The sequence below is a fragment of the Eleutherodactylus coqui genome, chromosome 2 (assembly GCF_035609145.1).
Source record: "Eleutherodactylus coqui strain aEleCoq1 chromosome 2, aEleCoq1.hap1, whole genome shotgun sequence".
In the NCBI taxonomy this organism is placed as follows: Eukaryota; Metazoa; Chordata; class Amphibia; order Anura; family Eleutherodactylidae; genus Eleutherodactylus; species Eleutherodactylus coqui.
The window spans coordinates 116,756,540-116,778,338 of NC_089838.1; the positions used below are offsets into that span (position 1 = coordinate 116,756,540).

Here is a 21,799-nt window from a genome sequence, read left to right on the forward strand (position 1 = left end):
AAGCATGAAATGATTAGAAAAGGTAGAATCTCACTTCAAATGTGCAACATTTCAAGTACATCCAATTAGAGATTGGGTCTGAATAAAAATAAATACAATGATTGTACTATGGAGCGGGTACTGCAGATCATTGTTCTCAGGGCAGTGTTAATGATTCTATGCACTGCATCCCCTACGTATAATCAGGTTAATGCGGAACGTGAAGCAATTGTGAATGAATGGAATATGTGTTCTTGTTCCTGAATGACTATACTGTCTGACATGTCTGAGGTCTTCATCTTCGACAGAATGTCTAGAAATAATATTTTATGTCACGGCAAAGCCTCCTGTAAGTCAGTCTTAGTGGGTCAACACAAGTAAAATATTTTGCAACCCTAAAATATCTTTCCAAGTTTGCGATTATCAATATGATATTCTGGACTAAGGAGGAAAAAAGATTTTACCATTGTTAAAACTGGGTAGAACCAACATGCACAACTCTTTTCAGAATGCAGGGGCCAAGGCAAACAGTTGCTCACCTCAGGTTTCTCTCTCAGCACATCCAGGAAACAATCCACTGGCATAACTATAGTGCAGTGATGGCGAACCTTTTAGAGACCGAGTACACAAACTGCAACCCAAAACCCACTTAGTTATCGCAAAGTGCCAGCACGTCAGGGGGGCGGGGCTTATCACGACATATGATTTTACTCCCATCGTTCTATAAAGGACAGGGCTGCTTCAAAATAGACAGCGTGCAGATTTTGGCTGCTTTTTGGAAATGCTGTGGAATTTGCCACGGAAATTTCCACCGAGGACATTTTGCAGCATTTCCACCACATGTAAACATACCACAGTGGTAATAGTAACATCCCACAGCGGCCCCAGTGGTAATGGTGACATCCCACAGCAGCCCCAGTGATAATTGTGATAGCCCACAGAGGCCCCCAGTTGTAACGGTGACAGCCCACAGCAGCACCAGTGGTAATGGTGACAGCCCACAGCGGCCCCCAGAAATAATGGTGAAAGCCCACAGCGGCCCCCAGTAGTAGTTGTGACAGCCCACAGTGGCCCCAAGTAATAATGGTGACAGCCCAAAGCGGCCCCCAGTAGAAATGGTGTCTCCCTGAGACCCATATACTTACCCCCTCCTCCTCTGCTCGGCACTGCTCCCAAGTGCAGAATGTGACATCAGTGTGCTGCCAGACGCCTCCTCCCCTGGTCTTGTGGAACCTAAGAGGAGACGTCAGGGGAGGATCCCAGCGCCCACCGACGTCACAGTGTGCACCGGGATCAGCGCAGCTAGCAACTCTGCTGAGTGAATACCCTGCCGGTATTCACTAACATGGTGAGCGGCCGGAGGTGGCGCGTGCCAGCAAGGAGGGCTCTGAGGGCCATAGGTTTGCCACCACTGCTATAGGGGATACAAGGGGATGCAGTTGAACCCAGGCCCAGGAGCCTTAGGAGGCCCATTAGGCCTCTCTTCTCCATATAGGGAGCCCAGTACTATGAATAAAGCATTATAGTTGGGAGCTTCAAGTTACACCTATGCGTTAAGGGTTTAAGAAAAGTTGGGAGGCCCCAAGATAAACTTTTGCACCTGGCCCTATGAGCTTTTAGCTACACCCCTACATGTGTCTTTAGTCATGACCAAGGCTGGGATGTAACTGACAAGAAGTAAGGAATGTTCAGTGACTGTTAAAAGGGTTATCCAGTTGTAAACTATTGATGGCCTATCCTTAGGATAGGTGATCAATAGTAGATCTGCTGTTAATCAGGCCATTGTTCTCATGCACTGAGCTGATTTTTACAGGAAGCAAAGAGCTCCGCTCTCATTTCAGTGGCCAGGTTTGGTATTACAAGCAAAGTTCCCATTCACTTCAGTTGGAATTCTGCCTGTAGTACCCCGCCTGGCCACTACAGTGACAATGGAGCTGTTTGCTTCCTGCAGAAATCAACTCAATTGATCAATGAGGATCCCAGGCAGCAGAAACTCACCAATCTACTATTGATGACCTATGTTGCAGATAGGTCATCCATAGTTAACAACTGGATAACCCCTTTAACATCAGACAGCAAACAATCTGCAAGCAATTTTCTTTATAGAGTCAAATATGGTACATATGTACAGTACTATATAGTGTTTACAAGTAAATAGTAAGGTATGGATGCTGGGTCTGTCAGTTATAATTCCATCTCTCTTCTGTTTTTGTAGAAGAAAAACTAAATTAAAACAGAAATAAAACTTCTCCATTTTTTCCTATTGATTTCAACGGGTTGAAAAAAAACGTGAAGCAAATGGAAAGCTTTTAGTTTGCTTCCATTCCATTAGGTTTCTGTTTTTTAATGAAACAACGCAATTTACAGCACTGTTTTCTCTGTTAAAAAAGCAAAAAAACCTAACAGAACTGAGACAAACCGAAAACTTTCTATTTTTTATAAGATCCAATTTAAATCAATGGGGACATACGGGAACATTTGTTTCTATTTCAATTCTGTTTCTCTGCTTCAAAAATGGAATAGACAGATGGAATTATAACTGACAGACCAACTATGCCATCCCCTAACCCACTTACCCCCTAGGTGTCTCCACACACTTTTTGGGTGCTCTCCTCAAGGAGAGACAACACCCCTCTTGACCCACATCACAGGCCTCTCACTAGCCAAGCCAGAAACCTACTGCACACTAATGAGAGTCAGACCCCCCGAAATAGCTGTCTGTGTATGGCTTTCTGGTTTGGTTTCCTATTCCCAATCATTGTTTTACAGACTTGTTAAAAAGACGTACATTGATTTGAAGGAATGCTGCCATCCAATAGGTGGCGCTGCAGAAGTATTGCTCCATCTTCCTTATTTGCAGCCTAACTCTTACATCCTATAAATGTTATCACTGTTAATTATTTTCCGAAACGGAGCATATTAGCATATGAACCAGGGTTTCTTTCTTGACTCTTCAAACTCTGCACCATTGCACATGAGTTTTATGAAAAAAAGCAAGAAGATAGATCCTATCTTTTCTTGAGCATAGTATTAACCCCCAAGGATCCGGATAGTGAAAACGAAACCATTGAAATCAATGGTTTTGTTTCGTTCCGTTTTGCAGCTGTGATTTTCGCAGCTGCAAAACGGAACAATATCACGCCCGTGTGTTTAACATTAATGATATAGGGTGAAAAGCTATGTATGTTAAGTTTACGTTGCAGGCAGTGCGCATGCTAACATTTGTGGTGTGACCACCGTATACAACATATATAGGTTTTATACGCTCACAGGAGCTTGAATTTACCCAGAATACATTTGATGTTTGTAATTATAGACATTTATCGCGGTGTGTGGCCTAATGCATGTAATCTAATAATTTGCAGAAAAAGCAGGCACCCAGCAGCACTCAGCAATATACCAAACTGGCGGAGTGGATATTATCGGATGCAGGCCCACAATCGGATTGGACCCAGATCCAGAATACAGTCCAAAGTAATCAAGAATAGGCAGCGTCCACGGTGCAGAGAATTCAAATAAAAAAGACTTTATTCCCCACGGTCCATCACAGCGACGTTTCAACCCTACCAGGGGTCTTTGTCAAGTGACAACGTCGCTGTGATGGACCGTGGGGAATAAAGTCTTTTTTATTTGAATTCTCTGCATCGTGGACGCTGCCTATTCTTGATTACTTTGGAATCTAATAATTTGCAGTTGGTAATAGTAAAGCTTAAAGGAGATGTCCCGAGGCAGCAAGTGGGGTTATACACTTCTGTATGGCCATAATAATGCACTTTGTAATATACATTGTGCATTAATTATGAGCCATACAGAAGTTATAAAAAGTTTTTTACTTACCTGCTCCGTTGCTAGCGTCCTCGTCTCCATGGTGCCGACTAATTTTTGGCCTCCGATGGCCAAATTAGCCGCGCTTGCGCAGTCCGGGTCTTCAGCAGTCTTCTATGGAGCCGCTCGTGCCAGAGAGCGGCTCCGTGTAGCTCCGCCCCGTCACGTGCCGATTCCAGCCAATCAGGAGGCTGGAATCGGCAGTGGACCGCACAGAAGAGCTGCGGTCCACGAAGACAGAGGATCCCGGCGGCCATCTTCAGCGGTAAGTATTGAAGTCACCGGAGCGCGGGGATTAAGGTAAGCGCTCCGGTAAACTTTCTTTACTTCCCTGCATCGGGGTTGTCTCGCGCCGAACGGGGGGGGGGGGGTTGAAAAAAAAAAAAACCCGTTTCGGCGCGGGACAACCCCTTTAATCAGAAATACTTGACCAAGAATCAGATTGTACCAAAAATCACTTATAAATGTAAAGGGGCAAAATTATGAGATTCATTAAAAGCAATTATTGTGTCTGTGTTTACATTGCAGAAATAAGTAGCACTTATAAGAGAAGTAAAACTAAGCTCTTACCAGCATCCTTCTTCTTCTCTCGGGACAGTTCATGCACGGTAGCCCCTATGTCTTGCCTCAGACAACTTACAATCTCATCCAGAGCAGGGATACTCTTGTTGTCCAAGTTAATGTAGAACTGGTACTCATCCTTATTAAGACGGGAAGGTCTGGACTCGATGTGGGTCAGACTAACGCCCCTCTCCTAAAACATGAAACATTGGATACATTTAATAGAATGGGAAATATAATATCCTGCTAAATGAAATTGGATACAAGCCACTCTTGCTAACTGAGCTGCTGTCTGCTCTAACCCATAGAGGAGGACCACTCTATCAGACTTCATGTGTATTATATAGTGGCCCTAGTGGGTGTCATGACATAATGCTCTTCCTCTACAACAGTTCGCCTCTGCTGTTTGCTGATTTTAGACGGAGTTGATGGGACTTCAACAGTATATCATTATCTGGTGAATAGTTTACTCCACGTTGGATTATATTCATGTCAACATTATTCTAATACTGAAACATGATTTAACCCTTTCCAATCCAATTTGTGTCCTAGTTTTCCTAGGGGGTTTACTATTTTTCTGCCGTTATACAACGGTGCTATATGCTGGCTAAAGCCAGTACTGCATGAGGTGACACATTGGATAGGCTCCGACAGCAGAGAGGCTGGCAATATACAGTAAGAGAACCCCAACGGATGTCTTCCAACATCGAAGCTGTACAGCCTTAAATCATAATGTCTTCAGAGGTCAGACAGTGGATTGGAAAGGGTTAATACTCTACCCTCAGTGGTGTTGACATATCAGGTTATTTTAAACATACACCATAATAGGAAAACCACCTGCCTAATATTGTGTATCCCCCTTGTGCTGCCAAAGCAGCTCTGACCCATTGAGTCATAGACTCCACAACAAGACCTCTGACCGTGTCCTGTGATATCTGGCACCAAGATGTCAGCAGCAGATCTTTTAAGTCCTGTAAGGTGAAGGGTGGGCCTTCATGGATTGGACGTGTTTTTCCAGCACATCCCACAGATGCTCAATCAGATTGAGGTCTGGGGAATTTGGAAGCCAAGTCATCACTTTTAACTTTTGTCAAGTTCCTCAAAAAAAGCTTGAACAACATGCGCATAAATGCCAGAACCCAAGATTTTGTAGCAGAACCTTGCCCAAACCTTTGCTCTGCCAGCTTACCTTCTTTCCATAATGCATTTTGGTACAATATCTTTCCCACGTAAGCTATGCACAGTCACCCAACCAGCCATATTCACTTGTTTGCAGCTATACAGCCCCATACACAGGAAACTGTGATGCAGTGTGTGTTCTGACACCTTTCATCATAGTCAGCTACAACTTTTCCACCAATTGGTATTACAGTAGCACTTCAACAAGGGGAGGTGGAAACAGGCTGAACTAGATGGACATTGTCTTCTTTCAGCCTAACATACTATGTTCTAAAGAATTGGAATAGATAAGCTAGCCATCACACCCTTCATGAATTAATGAGCCTCGAGTCAATGATTGTCCTCCTTGGCCTACTTTTAGTAGGTACTAACCACTGCATACCAGGAAACCTCACAAGTCCTCCTGTTTTGGTGATACTTTGACCCAGTCATGTAGCCATCACAATTTGGTCCTTTTGAATATCCCCCAGAATCCTTAAGACCCATTTACACACAATGATTATTGCTGAAGATTTAGTCAAATGACCGCAGTTCAGCGATCATCGTTGCGTGTAAATGCTGCCATCATTTACTTTTTGGCTGACCGATGATTTTAAGGTAAGCTTAAAATCCATTGTTTAGCTGGAGAGAAGATAACAGAGACCACATGCTGTGTTCTGCACGGGAGTCGAAGATTACATTGTTTCTGATGACAGCCTGTGGGAGAACAAAGGAGCTGTGTGCAGAACTCAGACCACATGCTGTGCTCAGCAAACTGCTCCCAGAGGCCCTTTTACATGCAAATGAAGCTAATAAAGTGTTAATGGACATTAGTGTCCAAAATGATTGCTAAAACTGTCAATCTTTCAATCATTTGAAAGATTGTCTTTGTGTTTAAATGAGCCTTTATGCTTCAACAGTTTTCCTGATTCCCAAACATCAGCTTCAAGAACTGACTGTTCACTTGTTACCTAACACATCCAACCACTTGACATTGTCACTAGATAGTCAATGTTATTAATTTGTTAGTGGTGTTAAAGGGGTTTTCCAAGACATAAAAAAGCAATGATTCTTCTATGGCCTCTGAAGCCTGCAAGTGGCTGATCGGACGTGCACAATGAATGGAATGTGACCGCCAACTGCCTCTTCTGGGTTCTGTGTTGTGGGCACCTGGGCTGCAACACCTGAAGAAATTAGTATTCAATTTTTCTTAATTTTAAGCCCATTTAATGTTTTTTTTATGTCCCTTTATCACTTTAATGATATAGCTGGTCAGTGTGTGTTTGGGTAATAGTGAAATCAGAAATTAAGTTCAAATGCAAAAGGTCAGAACACGCTCAGTCATTATTTAGCCAAAATGTTTCTTTATCCAAACAAGCGCTGATCATTATGTTGACAAATGATCAGCTGAGATAAAAGGTTGGACAAATTATATGACTTTTGAAGTTATCCGATTTACAAATAAGTGCATGAGGGTGGAGATCCATTCTAAACTCTCATAGGCCAGTGAGAAGAGTTGTGTCATTCCAATGGCCTCTAAACAAGTATGTGTGGTAAGCCTAAGAACCTCCCCATAATGACTTGCTTAAACCATGGACAGAGTTCAAGACCATCTGAAATGTATTAGCTTAATATGTAGTATTTTATTCTTCCATTTTGTTTGGAACTGCATCTGGAAAACATATTTACTGCAATGTTACAATGTCCATGAAAAATGTTAATTGTTAGCAACAGAGTAAGAGCCTCATGCTGTTCAGTCGAAATGAGCATCAACCAGTGAAGTTATAACTTAAAGTATGATATCCAACAACATAGCAGAGGTGCAATAACAACTGCATTACAGTAATCACTTTCTGATATAGTTAACATGGATATTTCTAAAAGTATTCAAATTCTTATGTTACTTGTACTATAGGATGCATTCACAGCATTCTTCGTTATTGATGATTGGGTTGGATTGGAGGATCAACTGGCTGTGGACTTGATTTTCACTTAGTTTATTGGTAGAGTCAACATGAAAACTTCTGATAAAGAAAATAATCAATACCAATTATCAATTGCTAAGAATTAAATGCCAATATATTGTGAGCTCAAGATAGATTTCTGTTTGCTGGTTAACATTCTGCCTTAGAAGCTACAAGGCCTCATACTTGTAATATTAAGCTCTAGCCAAAACAATTCAGGGTGACGTGGGCTGCATTCCCACGAACGTATATCGGCTCGGTTTTCACGCCGAGCTGATATATGTCCTCCTCATCTGCAGGGGGGGGGGGCGGAGGATGGAAGAGCTAGGAGCAGGAACTGAGCTCCCGCCCCCTCTCTGCCTCCTCTCCACCCCTCTGCACTATTTGCAATGAAAGGAGGTGAGACGGGGGTGGGGCTAAGTTCCGAGAATTAGCCCCGCTCCTGTCCCACCTCTCCCCATTGCAAATAGTGCAGAGGGGCGGAGAGGAGGCAGAGAGGGGGCAGGAGCTCAGTTCCTGCTCCTGGCTCTTCCATTCCCCCCCCCCCCCTGCAGATGAGGACGATATATATCGGCTCGGCGTGAAAACCGAGCCGATATACGTTCGTGTGAATGCAGCCCACGAATGCTTTAATTATATTAACTGATTAATGACAGGTCAGTAATGGGCCAATCAATATGTAAGATGGTTCTTGTTCCAGTTAGCCAGAATCCCTCCTTTTAAGCTGTCACCAAGGCATAAGCAACAAATTCTAACCTCTTGGCAAGAATCTCTGTGGCCCATTTTTTTTAGTTCTTATTTCTCTCTTTACTTACTTTGTACTTATTCTAAATAATAAACTTTTTTTTACATGTTTCAGAGTGAGACTGGGTTATTGGTTTTGCATAACACTTACAAGCCTTCTTTTTCATGCTCTCCTTTTCCACTGGCAGTATTTTTAAGAGGATCAAACATAGGTAGCATGTAGTACCAGTCAACATTAGGTAAACCTGGGCAGTTATTAGGGTTTGATGGATTTGAGTGGCCCATAGTTATCATAGTGAATGTGTTCTACACATACCAAGGTTGGGGACAACTTTTACTTTGCTGACCTGTACAGGGGTTACAGGTAATCGCTTTTTATGTCGAATGCTATGCTGTTTTTCTTGAATTGCCATGTCCTTTGAGAGGGGGCAGGAACAAAGGAGCAGGACACTCATTGGGAAGAAACCAGAAATGTGTATGGTGAAGGCGTGCGACTAAGATGTAGCCAGAGGAAGAAGGGTGTCTTGTGCTACAAGGCTTTAGCCAGTATCCTATGGACAGTTTTCTTCCAATATACGTGGAAGGGAATACTGAATTGTTGACTCAGTGTCAAGCAGTATCTTTCTTCTGACTATGCCGATCCCGTGAAGGCGGGTCCAACAAAAGTTCATCTCCAATCAGCTGGGCTAAAAATCACTGCAGGTAACCTGCGTTATGAGGCAATAGGGCTGTTTACTGAAAAAATATTATTTATTGTTGTTCCTGGCTAACTGAGCCACAACTCTAATAGCTAACCATTTACACAGGCTTGCGAACTTTACCAAAGGCTCTCATACCCTGTATCACTTGGTCTCAAGTCACATTTCACCTGTTTTTCTCAGTTAGCAAATTGTGGTTTATTCAGCAGTGTTGGCTCTAGTGCCCCATGTCAATTATCCCTGAAGCCTCCGGGCCACAGCAGCTAGTTGGGCCTATTTCAAGACCCGGCCCTCTCCTGAACCATTGTGGCAGAAACTAGGTCATGAGTCCCTCATATCTTCACTGCCCACATACGAAAAGAGAGGGACCATGACCTCACTTTTGGAGCTCAGCCTGGCGCTCCCTACCACTGAAGCAAGCCAGCTGTATGCCCACGGGGCCATCACTGACCTAGACCGCCAGGAAAGCCCTGTGCCCACTGCCTGCATCATCTTACAAACCAGTGCTTACCTACACCTGAAGTTAACACTGATTCCACCTCATCAACTCAGTGCTTCTACATACTGGCAGTTGACTACATTTATGGCACTGAAAAAGAATTCATCACTTGCTGCTAGATAGGTGCTAACAATCAGCTCTTAAATCTTTAATATCTATTAACGACTCCCTAGCAGATGAAAGCAATAGGAAACTTCTGTGGTTTTCTGGTTCTTTTCTTTACATTTTGAATTAATAAAATATCACAATATTTGTGAATAGCATTTGTGACTACTGATAATGCACTTGTATGATAATGAATTATAGAAAAAGCAAGAAATACTTAAAGGCCATATCCACCCAAAAGTTTTAGCACCTATTAACACTGCAAACAAAAATCTTCAAAAGCATGGATTATTATTTGCAAAGTGACATAAAACTTTCCATTGTTTGTAAACTAAAGTCTACTAGTTAATCAGTGATAAATGTTTAATGAAGGCCCTGCCCCAAGAACTCAGCTGACCCCTTTATTTTAGATAATTATTACTCAATACGGATGAGGTGAAATGACAACACTGTAAATAACAAGACAGTGTGTTTGATAAAACAGAGGTCTATGGGTGAAAAAATGCCTTTAAAATGTTACAGCTAGAACATAGAAAGTGCCACATGCCAAAACACAGAGGGGCACACCATTTATGCCACATTCATGAAAGTGTTGAAGTCAGGAAATAAATACAATTTGACAATATTAGGTATTTTATAAAACTGTCAGAAAAATGGACATGATTAGGGGAGAAGGTAAGGGGTTAAAATCCTTTTGATGTGCTTGCCAGTACATGGATAGACTTCATTGACAGAGGTCACATGATTATTTACTGTGGTGTTGTGGCCATAGAGTGAAAAGGACATTTGACCCTGTCCCCAAGGTCTTCGAACTCATTAGGACTGACTCCATGCTGGGGCTGTGAATGAGGGCTAAGCCTCGCTCCTGGGTGATGTCATGGCAGCCATATTGACCATATGGATTATTACAGCTGCATCACAAGCGGGCACAGGAACCAACAGCATGTGAAAGCCTGCAGAGTGTGTGTGACACAGCATCAGAAGAAGCCCAGCAGCAATCTGACAGTGATGTAGGAGAGCTGTGACAAAGTGCTGTAGAGAGGTCACGTAATGGGGACTGGTGATGTGGCAGTGGCCATTGGGAGAAGTGACCAGACTCTGTCCCCATCCTGGGGAATGGCATAGAAGAAGGCCACCAGAGTGATCTTGATGATTAGAGGGCTGAAATTGGGGACACCAGAAGGCCCTGATGACCTGGGAGCCAAGGCACTCACAGCATGGAAGGAGAGGGAGGCTCTCTTCCTGCCTGGAATTGATCCTAAAGCAGATGACAGTGCTATGGACCCAAAAGAATGGAGCAACGCTACAGAATGTAGAATGGTTGGTCTGGGTGAGTATGTATGTAAGTGGGTAAGTAACTGGTCAGTGATAGAAAGCTAGGGGGGTTATAAATGGTAAATTGGGTGATTGGGTCACCGTTACTAGTGGGATACCACAGGGGGGCAGTTTGGGGCCCTATTCTTTTTAATATATTTGTTAATGACCTGGTAGAAGGATTTTATACTAAAATATCAATATTTGCAGATGACATAAAACTATGTAAAGTAATGAACACAGGAGAGGACAGAATGTGGTTGCAAATGAATCTGGATAAGTTGGGGGCAGAAACGTGGCAAACGAGGTTTAACACTCATAAATGTAAGGTTATGCACATGGGCTGTGGAAATACATTTCACCACTACATACTAAGGCCAAGGTCAGACGAGCATGTTTTTTTGACGATGAGACTACCCAAGGGTATGAAAGAATTTCCTGCCACAGCTGTGGCAGAGGAGTGCAATGCTATCCCATTGCTTTCAATGGGGCCGGCGCTGCTGCTTAACCTAACTGGAGCAACCAGTGTCAGGCAGCTGCTACCAAGGTAAATCGAATTATGGGGTGCATCAAAAAAAAGTCTATGGACACATGACGAGAACAGTGTTCTTCCTCTGTACAAGTCATTGGTCAGACCACACATGGAATATTGTGGACTGTTTTAGGCTCAAGTACTCAAGAAGGACGTATCAGAGCTTGAGAGGGTACAAAGACAGGAAACTAAAACAATAAATGGAATGGGCGGACTACAATACCCAGAGAGGTTATCAAAATTGAGGTTATTTAGTTTAGAAAAAATACGAATGAGGGGTGACCTAATAATTATGTACAAATATATAGTAATATAGTATGTTAGGCTGAAGGGAGACAATGTCCATCTAGTTCAGTCTGTCCCCCCCCCCCTTTGTTGACCCAGAGGAAGACAAAAAAAAAAGAGGCAGAAGCCAATTTAGCTCATTGAGGAAAAAAATCCCTTCCCGACTCCATAATGGCAGCCATAATAATCCCTGGATCAATGTTTTGAAAGTTCCTACCAGACTCCAAGACCCAGATCAACAACCTGTTGGTTATTTAATGTTTATATCCTGTTATATAGCGCTTTAGAAAGACGTCTAGTCCCCTCTTAAACTCCTCTACCAATTTTTCCATCACCGCATCCTCAGGCAGAGAGTTCTATAGTCTCACTGCTCTTACAGTAAAGAACCCCCTTCTATGTTGGTGATGAAACCTTCTTTCCTCTGGATGTAGAAGATGCCCTCTTGTTACTGTCACAGTCCTATAAACAGGTCATGAGAGATATCCTTGTATTGTCCCTTAATGTATTTATACGTAGTATATCAGGGGACAATACAGAGATCTCTCCCATTATCTATTTATACCCAGGACTGTGACTGTAACAAGGGGGCATCCTCTACGTCTAGAAGAAAGAAGGTTTTTACACCAACGCAGAATTGGGTTCTTTACTGTAAGAGCAGTGAGACTATGGAACTGTCTACCTGAGGACGTGGTGATGGCAAATTCAATAAAATATTTTAAGAGGGGCCTGGAGTGTTACAATATTACATGTTATAGACACTAATTACTTCAGAAGGGTTGTTGATCCGGGATTATTCTGATTGCCAGATTTGGAGTCAGGAAGGAATTTGTTTGCCCTTAAATGAGGAAAATTGCCTTCTACCTGTTTGTTTTTTTTTTTTTCCTGTCTCTGGATCAACATTGCGGTGTTGGGGAGGGGTTATTGGCTGAATGGATATAGATCTTTTTTCAACCTGACATACTTTGTTACTAGGATGTGACTGAGAGTGTATATACTGAGTAGTAGCACTATGTGTCAGTAATAGATGATGTGAAACAAAAGTGTACTGAAGATGTACTGAAGAACAAAGTGTTTTGTCCCACCGAAGTGATCTCCTGATGTGGAACTATAGATATATGGAATAAGTGTGCAACCCAGTTTCAGATCCGTTTAAGTATGTTATACATGTGACTTCTGGGTAAAGCACGTAACGTTTTCAAGTGCCACTGCCCTTCTATGGAACCAGTTTATTCAGTAAAGTTATATTTCTGTAAAAAAATGTTGTCTCCGCTGTCATCTGTCACTATTACACATTGTAACCACAAGCTTTAGGCCTCCTTCACACGGGTGACAAAGTCGCGCGATTTTGTAGCGTTCGTACAATGCTACAAATCACATGTATGTGAAGCCCATGCTTTCCTTGGGTTCCTTCACACATGCGATGTTTTGTAGCATGCTACAAAACGACACACAAACCTCGCAGGTCCGGCGAGGTTTTGTAGCAAATGTTTCCCTATGGAGCCTTCCTCTCTGTTGCATCGCATCGCACGAAAACGCGGTTTGCATGCGATGCGATGCAACTTTGACAGTAGCAAATGCTACTGTCAAAGCTATAATCTAAGCCCTAACTGCAGGAAAAAATAAAAATACACATGCATCACCTCTTCCGCGCTGTAAACCCGACCGCAGCTTCTCCCCTGATCCCGGCACTGATCTTCTTCTTCTCTTTTGGCCGGGGATTCAAAAATCCCCGCCTCCTTGAAGCGCTGGCTGTGATTGGCTGACACTTAGCCAATTACAGCAAGTGCTTGATGAATGGCAGTGATTGAACCATTTACAGCCATTCTTCGAGCACTGGCTGTGATTGGCTAAGTGTCAGCCAATCACAGCCAGCGCTTCCAGCATCCGCGGATTTTTCAATCCCCGGCCAGAAGATGAAGAAGAAGATCAATGCCAGGACATGGGGAGAGATGCGGCGGCGCCCCAGACAGTGATGTATACTTTTTTTTTTCTCCTATAGCTACAGCTTATTTTCGGGGTAGGGCTTATATTTCAAGCTCCCCCCGAAAATCTTTGCACGTGATGCTACAAAGTCGCACGATTTTGTAGCGTTACATGCGACTTTGTAGCGCTACAAAATCGCAGTATTGCTGCGAGAAAATCGCAGCGATATCATACGGTGCAGCGATGCGATATGGCTGCGATTTTCTCGCAGCGCTGCGGTATCGCCCGTGTGAAGGAGGCCTTAAACAAACTTTGTGGAGGAATTGGTCAGTGGATCCATGCCAAAATCGACTTACAATATGCCTCCTATATATTTGAATGGGAAATCTGTGTCGCTGTCTTCATAAAGTGAAGATTTTTCTGCTACGGATTTCAAATCTGCATCACGGAAATAAAACATCTCAGATTACTTCTTAATCTTAACGCCTTCGACAAGGACTGAATCCGTGTGCAGATCCAAGTCACCTAGAGGGGAGAAATCCACATCAGAAATATGTAGTTAAGCTGTAGATTTTAGCCGTGGTTTTAGAGGTGGAAGCTTGACGTGGATCCCACTGTGTGAACATCACAGATTGAGAAAGGCATGGAGTTCAGTCTGTGAGGAAGAAGGGTGCGTCGGGGCAGGTCAGTAAGGCAAAGCAGGACATAGGGAGAAATCTGTGCATTGGAATGGGTCATGGAAGGCCATGATGTGTTGGAGGACATGAGACATGTGAAGTACACAAAGACATGACAGACATGTTGGATCTGCATTAAGAAGTTGTATCTCTGCAACAAGGTTGTATTTCTGTACAAACTGGCATTCTTAAAAAAGTGCACCTCCAGCTGAAGACCAAAATCCTAATGTAACTGGATTGGATTTAAAGGGAACCTGTGAGCTAGAGAAAGATGGCCAAACTGCAGACAGCACGTTACAGAGCAGGAGGACCTGAGCAGATTGATATATAGTTTTATGGGAAAAGATTCAGTAGAACTTGTATTCTATTCATTTATATCTCTACTCATTCTGAACCGAACAGTCCAATGGGCGGAGCTATCAGTGATTGACAGCTGGCTCTCTATGCACACCCATACAGAGATGGCTGTCAATCACCTCCTGCTCTATAACAGGTTGCCTGTAGTTTGGACAGCATATTTATGCTAACAGGTTCCCTTCAATAAGATTTAAGGGGTATTTCTTTTTTGTTTGGATCCCAGTCCTCCGTTCTCACCCCGCTGGCTACTGCAGCCCTGCCGTTTCTGTAATTCCTATAGAAGTGAATGGAAATTACAGAAACGCTCAGTGCAGGGAGCTACGCTGTTTCCGCTTCTCACAGGTTCTGTAAATAGCTTAGTTAGCTGTGCTACACAGTTTTATGTAAATTCCACTTCCACGGTAGTTACAGAAAAGGCATAGCGGAGGGTGCTCGGTTTTTTCCTTAACACCCGGCTACCTCGGGGAGTCTGGGTATAGTGGCCAACAGGTTAAGAGCATTGGGACGGGTTAATTAGCCAAGCTAGGGAATGCCCCTTTAATGACATGATTTCAAGCAGGGGCTTAATTATAGGGGATGTGGGTGCACCCGGGCCCAGGAGCCTTAGGGGGCCCATAAGGCCTGTCTTCTCCATATAGGGAGCCTAGTAGTATGAATAAAGCATTATAGTTGGGGGCCCTGTTACAGGCTTTGCATCGGGGCCCGGAAGCTTCAAGTTACACCTCTGATTTCAAGTGTAATAAAACCTGGACTCACTAGACTGAAAAGCACACTGCAGATCATGGATCTCACTAACCTTTTTGATGGCCTTGAGATATATTTGAGTTACAATACAAACATGTACTGCACAGTTTGTAGACCTCTAAAGTGGAGTTCTTCATTACACATAAACAGCAAATAAATACAGCAATTCCCAATTACAAAATCCCAGCTAGCAAGTCACGTGTACAGATAAATGTGGTCATAACAACAGTAAAGTGTAATCACATGTACGACCAGAAATCCGAAGTATACTCGTAAAAGCATGTTCTTTAGGGTTCATTTATACGCCATGGATACTTTCATGTTACATCATATAAATGGGGTAAAGCCTGGTTTTAGATACTTTACATGTCCTGTCATCATTCTTTGTTCACACAGTAGTTTATTGCTGTTTTTGATGCTGTTGTCTATTTAAGGCTGCCTTCACATGTATTTGCGCGTGCAATACGTAGAGAATAGAACCGATTGTTTTAAATGGGTTCATTCACATATTTTTTCTGCGCATTTCAGTCACGCAAAAAAAAATGAAGTATGCTCTATTTTTCTGCACGTTTGTAAGTCCGACGGTCCCTATAGAAGTCAATGAAGAAGAAGGAGGACGTATCAGAGCTTGAGAGGGTACAAAGACAGGCAACTAAAACAATAAATGGAATGGGCGGACTACAATACCCAGAGAGGTTATCAAAATTGAGGTTATTTAGTTTAGAAAAAATACGAATGAGGGGTGACCTAATAACTATGTACAAATATATAGTAATATAGTATGTTAGGTTGAAGGGAGACAATGTCCATCTAGTTCAGTCTGTCCCCCCCCCCCCCTTTGCTTACCCAGAGGAAGACAAAAAAAAGAGGCAGAAGCCAATTTAGCTCATTGGGGGAAAAAATCCCTTTCCGACTCCATAAAAAAACGCAAAAAAACGCAAAAAAAAATGAAGTATGCTCTATTTTTCTGCACGTTTGTAAGTCCGACGGTCCCTATAGAAGTCAATGAAGAAGAAGGAGGAGGGGGGGGGGGGGACGCTGCGTAATTCTGCTGGGAAAAGAACACATCTGAAAATAATAAGACTAGCCATTGAAATAGTTAGGTCTTTGTTGACCGCATGCAAATGAACATGCCTTATGAATGCAAAAAGTACAGTAAAATATGCTGACGTGCACACAAAAAAGTATAGCGTGTCACACAAAAACACTATGCTCATGCGCGCGTAAATACGCATACGTTTGTATGAAGGGGTCTGTTTTTAGGGGATTAGAGGTGCTGCAGTCAGTGGCAGAGTTACACTTTTTTATTTTGCACGCTAGCTAATAACATTTGCTTTTTATCTGCAGATGTCTTGTCGTCTCTGCTTTGCAGATAATAACCCCTTTAATGACAGCTCTATTGTATAGATGGATGTCTAGATAAGGCAAGGTAGCAGCACTATACACATAGATAAGACTCCATATCCATCTCCTCCATCACATCTCTACAAAGTGATATCCTATATCACATCCTTTTTATGTTAGTATTTAGTAGAGGCCCCTTCGCAAGCAATTACCAACTTGCATCTGAAGAAATAAAATGTTAGGCACCCTGTCCACGGCCGTTGCGGAATATCGCTGGCGATATTCCACCGTGGGGAGCAAGGGGGGCCACTGTCAGTTCTCTGCGGTGAGCCTATCGTGATCGCCGCGGATACCGCAATGAACAATCGCCTGTTGACAGGCAGCATAAGTCATTGGATAGTAGTTTATTCAGTGATATGTTTATAACTTTCCTATGTTTCTATTTGAGCCTAATGGGCCTTTCTATTACCCATATTTACCCGATTTAAGAGTTTCATACTCATTTGCCAAACTTTAGCCAAAATGTTATATTTGCATTTTTTCCATATTTGCTTCCTCTGCCATTCTCCTGTAAGGTGCAGGCTGCTGACAGGCAGTTATTTCTTTACCTGCAGTGTGAATTAGTGAAGGCATTAATGTTTTTGTGTGTCTTGTACGCAGTCAATATCACTTTGTTACGCTCTTAGCGGAGTTTTCTGGCTCAGAAGCGCATAACATAAAGAAAAAATACATACTTACCTGCTCCAGCGGTGCCCTGTCTCGCACCGGAGCCACGGTGCTTGCTAATCGAAACTCTGGAGAAGCTGGATGGTGGACATATGCTTAACATTGAATCAAGAGTCACTACTGAAGTCTGTGGTTAACAGTCATGTGCACAATGACCAGCATGCATGTAACCAGGTTCCGAGCAGCAGCCATCAGGGCTCCAGCACTAAACGAAGCGCCGATTCAGCAGTGTCACATCCTTCCCCTAGTGTATTTTCGCACCTCCTATAGACTTCTATGGGACTTTTGCTGCACAAAACACAGGAAAATAGAGCAAGTCCTACTTTTTTATGTTCGTGCGAAATGCGTATGCAATACGTGCGTATAAGAATGAACCCTTAAATTCAATGGGTTCTAGTCACTGTGTTTATGCAAATAGCTGTGCAGACACGGTTGTGTGAAGAAGCCACTTTTCAAAAGTCATATTTTTTTTTAATTTTTCTGTTGACATGGTCATATGAGGGCTTGTCGTGTGGCAACAATCTTTATTGGTACCATTTTAGAGTACTGTGGCAAAGTAGTTCAGAGGATAGCCTGTAGAGGGCGTGAAAGCAGGCACTATGGGTGCTAATCAGCAGGGACAGCTGTGTGGGTGTGTCTTGAGGAGTTAAACCTCCAGAGACTTTGAGTTCCCTGCTGAAAGCTAGAGGAAGAGCCTGCTACAGCAGCTACAAGAGCTGCAAGCCTGAGGTCCAGGGCGTGGACCAGACTATGCAGGACTGGGAAGGATGCCCCCTAGATGCCCGAGTAGAGTATAGAGACAAAAAAAATATGGGTCAGAAACCCAGACATATGGGTTATGTTCCAACATGTTGATGCCTGTAATCCTTTCCTGTGAGAGCAATAAATGCCACTCCCCCTCCCTTTGCCGGGCAGCTCCCCTAGGAGTCTATGGGAGCCCCCATAGGATTCTATGGGAGCCGACAGCATTGTGCCATCAAAAGATAGGACCTGTCCTATCCTTTGATGGAGAGAAATCTCAATGTCACACGAAAAAAAATCTTTTGATGCACAATTTTTTTTCGGCATCGTTTAATCGTTTGTCTGAAAGAACTCATCAGAAACCAAAGGTTCTTTTAGACCCGATTTTTTGATGTACCTGCTCTGCGTCAAAATTACATTCATGTGAAAGAGGCCTTAAGGGAGAAGATCGCGGTCCCCAGGAGTAAGTAACTCCCAGATTGCCACTGTACATATCATGGAGGGGAGCAGGATGAAAAACACCAATATTGCCATAGTTTTTATTTAAATTGTGTTCACCCTGTGGTAGAAATGGCATGACTTTTTTCAGTGATTATGATACTAAATTTATATAAATTATATAATTTTTTAGGCTTCCCTACTCTTGCACAGTAAAACTCCTTTTTTTAAATATTATTTTTGGCATCGCTACATTCGGAGACCCCAAATTTCCTTATTTTTCCATGGACAGAGATGTATGAGGGTTTTCTTCTAAGTCCATGTGTCCATTTTAAAATCAGATTGTATTTGCATGATGCGAGTGTGAGCTGTTGTAGGGCTTGAACAGATGGGCGCATGCGTTGATACGTTCGCCACTACAGAACGTTTTAGAACATAAACAGGGTTTTTTTTTGACTATTCAAACTCTGCGCTATTGCACGCATGTTTTGAAAAAAAAGCAGGAAGATAGGTCCTGCCTAGAGATAAGCAATCGTACTCGTTTAGGGCGATTTCGCAATCGAACAGCGCTTTTTTCGAGTAACTGACTACTCGGGCGGAAAGATTCGGGGGGCGGCGGGGGTGAGCAGGGGGTTGCAGAGGGGAGTGGGGGGTGGAGAGAGAGAGAGCTCCCCCCTGTTCCCCACTGCTACCCCCCGCTCCACCACGCCGCCCCCCTGAATCTTTTCCCCCGAGTAGTCAGTTACTCGAAAAAAGTGGTGCTCGATTGCGAAATCACCCTAAACGAGTGCGTTCGCTCATCTCTAGTCCTGCCCGATCTTTTCTAACGCGTAGTATTAACGTGAGAATCCTAATAGTGAAAAAAGCGAAATTATTGAAATCAGTGGTTTCGTTTTGGCCCGTTTTTGAAAATCACGGCCCCAAAACGGGACAAAAACACACCCATGTGTTCAAGCCCTCAAACTTAACCATAAATGAAGAAAAAAAGAATCAGAAAATGTTTTTTATACATGCATGAAAAACACATACAAAAATTATGAAAATGGCACAGAAAAAGAAATTGCAAGAGTGCACTAAAATCACACAACAATGGCGAGCAAAATCATACAGATTTTTCAGGAACCAAAAAAACGCCCGTGTGAATATACCTTTACAGATGGGTGCAACCAGTGTGTCGTGTTTATTGACCAGGGTGGGAAGGGGTTAACAACAAGTCCAGAAGAACCGAGATTTGACAGATGTTTTTTATATGCGTAATTTCAGATGCTTCAAAGCTTGTGATTCCTCATGATCCGGGCTAATTTGTTAGGAATGGCTTTTATATGCTGAGCAGATTCCAGTAAAGAGCATTTCTCAGAGCTGTGTTTCTGTTCACTATGACAAATCTGATGAAATTGCTATATGCAGTATATAGCTGTATGCAGAGGCATAACTTGAAGCTCCCGGGCTCCGATGCAAAATTTGTAACAGGGCCCCCAACTATAATGCTTTACTCATAGTACTGGGTTCCCTATATGGAGAAGAGAGGCCTTATGGGCCCCCTAAGGCTCCTGGGCCCGGGTGCAACCGCATCCCCTGCATCCTCTATAGTTACGCCTCTGGCTGTATGCTGCATATAGCATCATGCTCATATAGCGTCATATACCCACCATGCTCATACATATTTGTATTCACTACCGTATAATGCATTCACATTAATACATGAAATTAAGGGTGATGTTCAATAATCCACGAAGAATAGGATGAAGGATACTTATTGGGCAATATCTTCATATTATTCAACATCTGATTGCTGAATATACGTAGAGGAGTAAAAGGTAAAAACTTGCTTTGCCCGTATTTTGTCAGTGGGTGGATTTTCTATTACAAGACTGCAGTTTGGATCCCTGTATGGATTATATGATTCGTTAATAGTAAATATACCCTTTTTCCCCCAAGTCCTGTGTATCACTGCTGCAAATTGAATCAACTGGAAAGGTGTGACAATGTACTAATGAAATTCTGTCAAATATTTCTACAGATTCAAGCATCCATAGTTTGGGAGTGTAGGGTTTGCCAACCTGTAGCTGGTGGCATTACGCAGTAATAATAACAGTATGGACAAGATGAAGAGCATATGCATACATACCTCAAATATGCGAAGAACTTTGGCCAGGGCTCCAACTTCTTCTTTGAGGGAAAAGATCAAAGAGATCCTTTTGTCTTTAGCAATATCTTCAATATAGTTAGACTCCTGTGTAAAGAAGATACTTTTTGAAATACTGGGAAGACCTTGTATAGGAAGATACTGTAAAGGGTTTTCCACCTTTGAAGTATTGATGGTGACCTATTCTCCAGATAGGTCATCAATAGTTGATCATGGGGGTCTACCGCTCAGGACCCCCCATGATCAACTCTTCACTGGACCACTGTCACGGTGTCTGGAGCTGGTAGCAAACAGGACCCTACACTTTGTAGTGGCCACAGTTGGTATTGCTGGCACTGTTCCCATTGAATTCCGGAGAATAAGTCATCAATAGGTCAAGGCTGAAAAACACCTTTAATATTTATTTCCTTGGGGCAGATCACACCCCATACACCCTAATACACTTCATATCTTCACAGTCACAGATACAGGCTGGTGATCGGCTCATACAGCTTTAGGGTGACTGCCCACTACAGTTTTTTTTCACTGCGAAATTCGCAGCGTTTTTTTTTTCTGCGGGGGTCTATGGGACTTGTAATGTTAAAATCGCGATCATGCAAAATCGCGATTTCACAGTAAATTGCGATTTTGCGCGATTTTAACATTACAAGTCCCATAGACCCCTGCAGAAAAAAAAACGCTGCGAATTTTGCAGTGAAAAAAAACTGTAGTGGGTAGTCCCCCTTATGTATACCCTATTTATATAAAAGATGGTTGAAGAAGCACTTTTACCTCTTATGTCATCCCTATTCCTTTATAGATTGTAAGCTCTCGTGAGCAGCGCCCTCACCCCTATTGTTCATTCGTTCAAGTTTCACACAGGCAATTTTCATGCACAAGTTCCATCCAATTGCAATATGGACAGAACTTGCATTTGAAAAGAATAAATTAATTTAAATCTGTTTATTGACATGAGCAATTTTTCTCTTGGACCGGTGGTCCAAGACAGAACAATCACAGGATGTCCTGTTTTTAAGCAATTCAAGAATTGCCCATTATT

General features: G+C 42.8%; 1 protein-coding gene across 1 annotated transcript in view; it reads right to left on the bottom strand.

Moving 5' to 3' along the window:
* The window catches only part of PAH (phenylalanine hydroxylase), a 64,869-nt gene that overhangs the window by 40,309 nt on the left and 2,761 nt on the right, over positions 1 to 21,799 (bottom strand). The window contains exons 2-3 of the mRNA XM_066591423.1: positions 20,743 to 20,847; positions 4,375 to 4,558 (exon numbers count right to left, since the gene is read on the bottom strand). Of these exons, the coding sequence (XP_066447520.1) occupies positions 4,375 to 4,558; positions 20,743 to 20,847 (289 nt within the window). The remainder of the gene's footprint in view (positions 1 to 4,374; positions 4,559 to 20,742; positions 20,848 to 21,799) is intronic.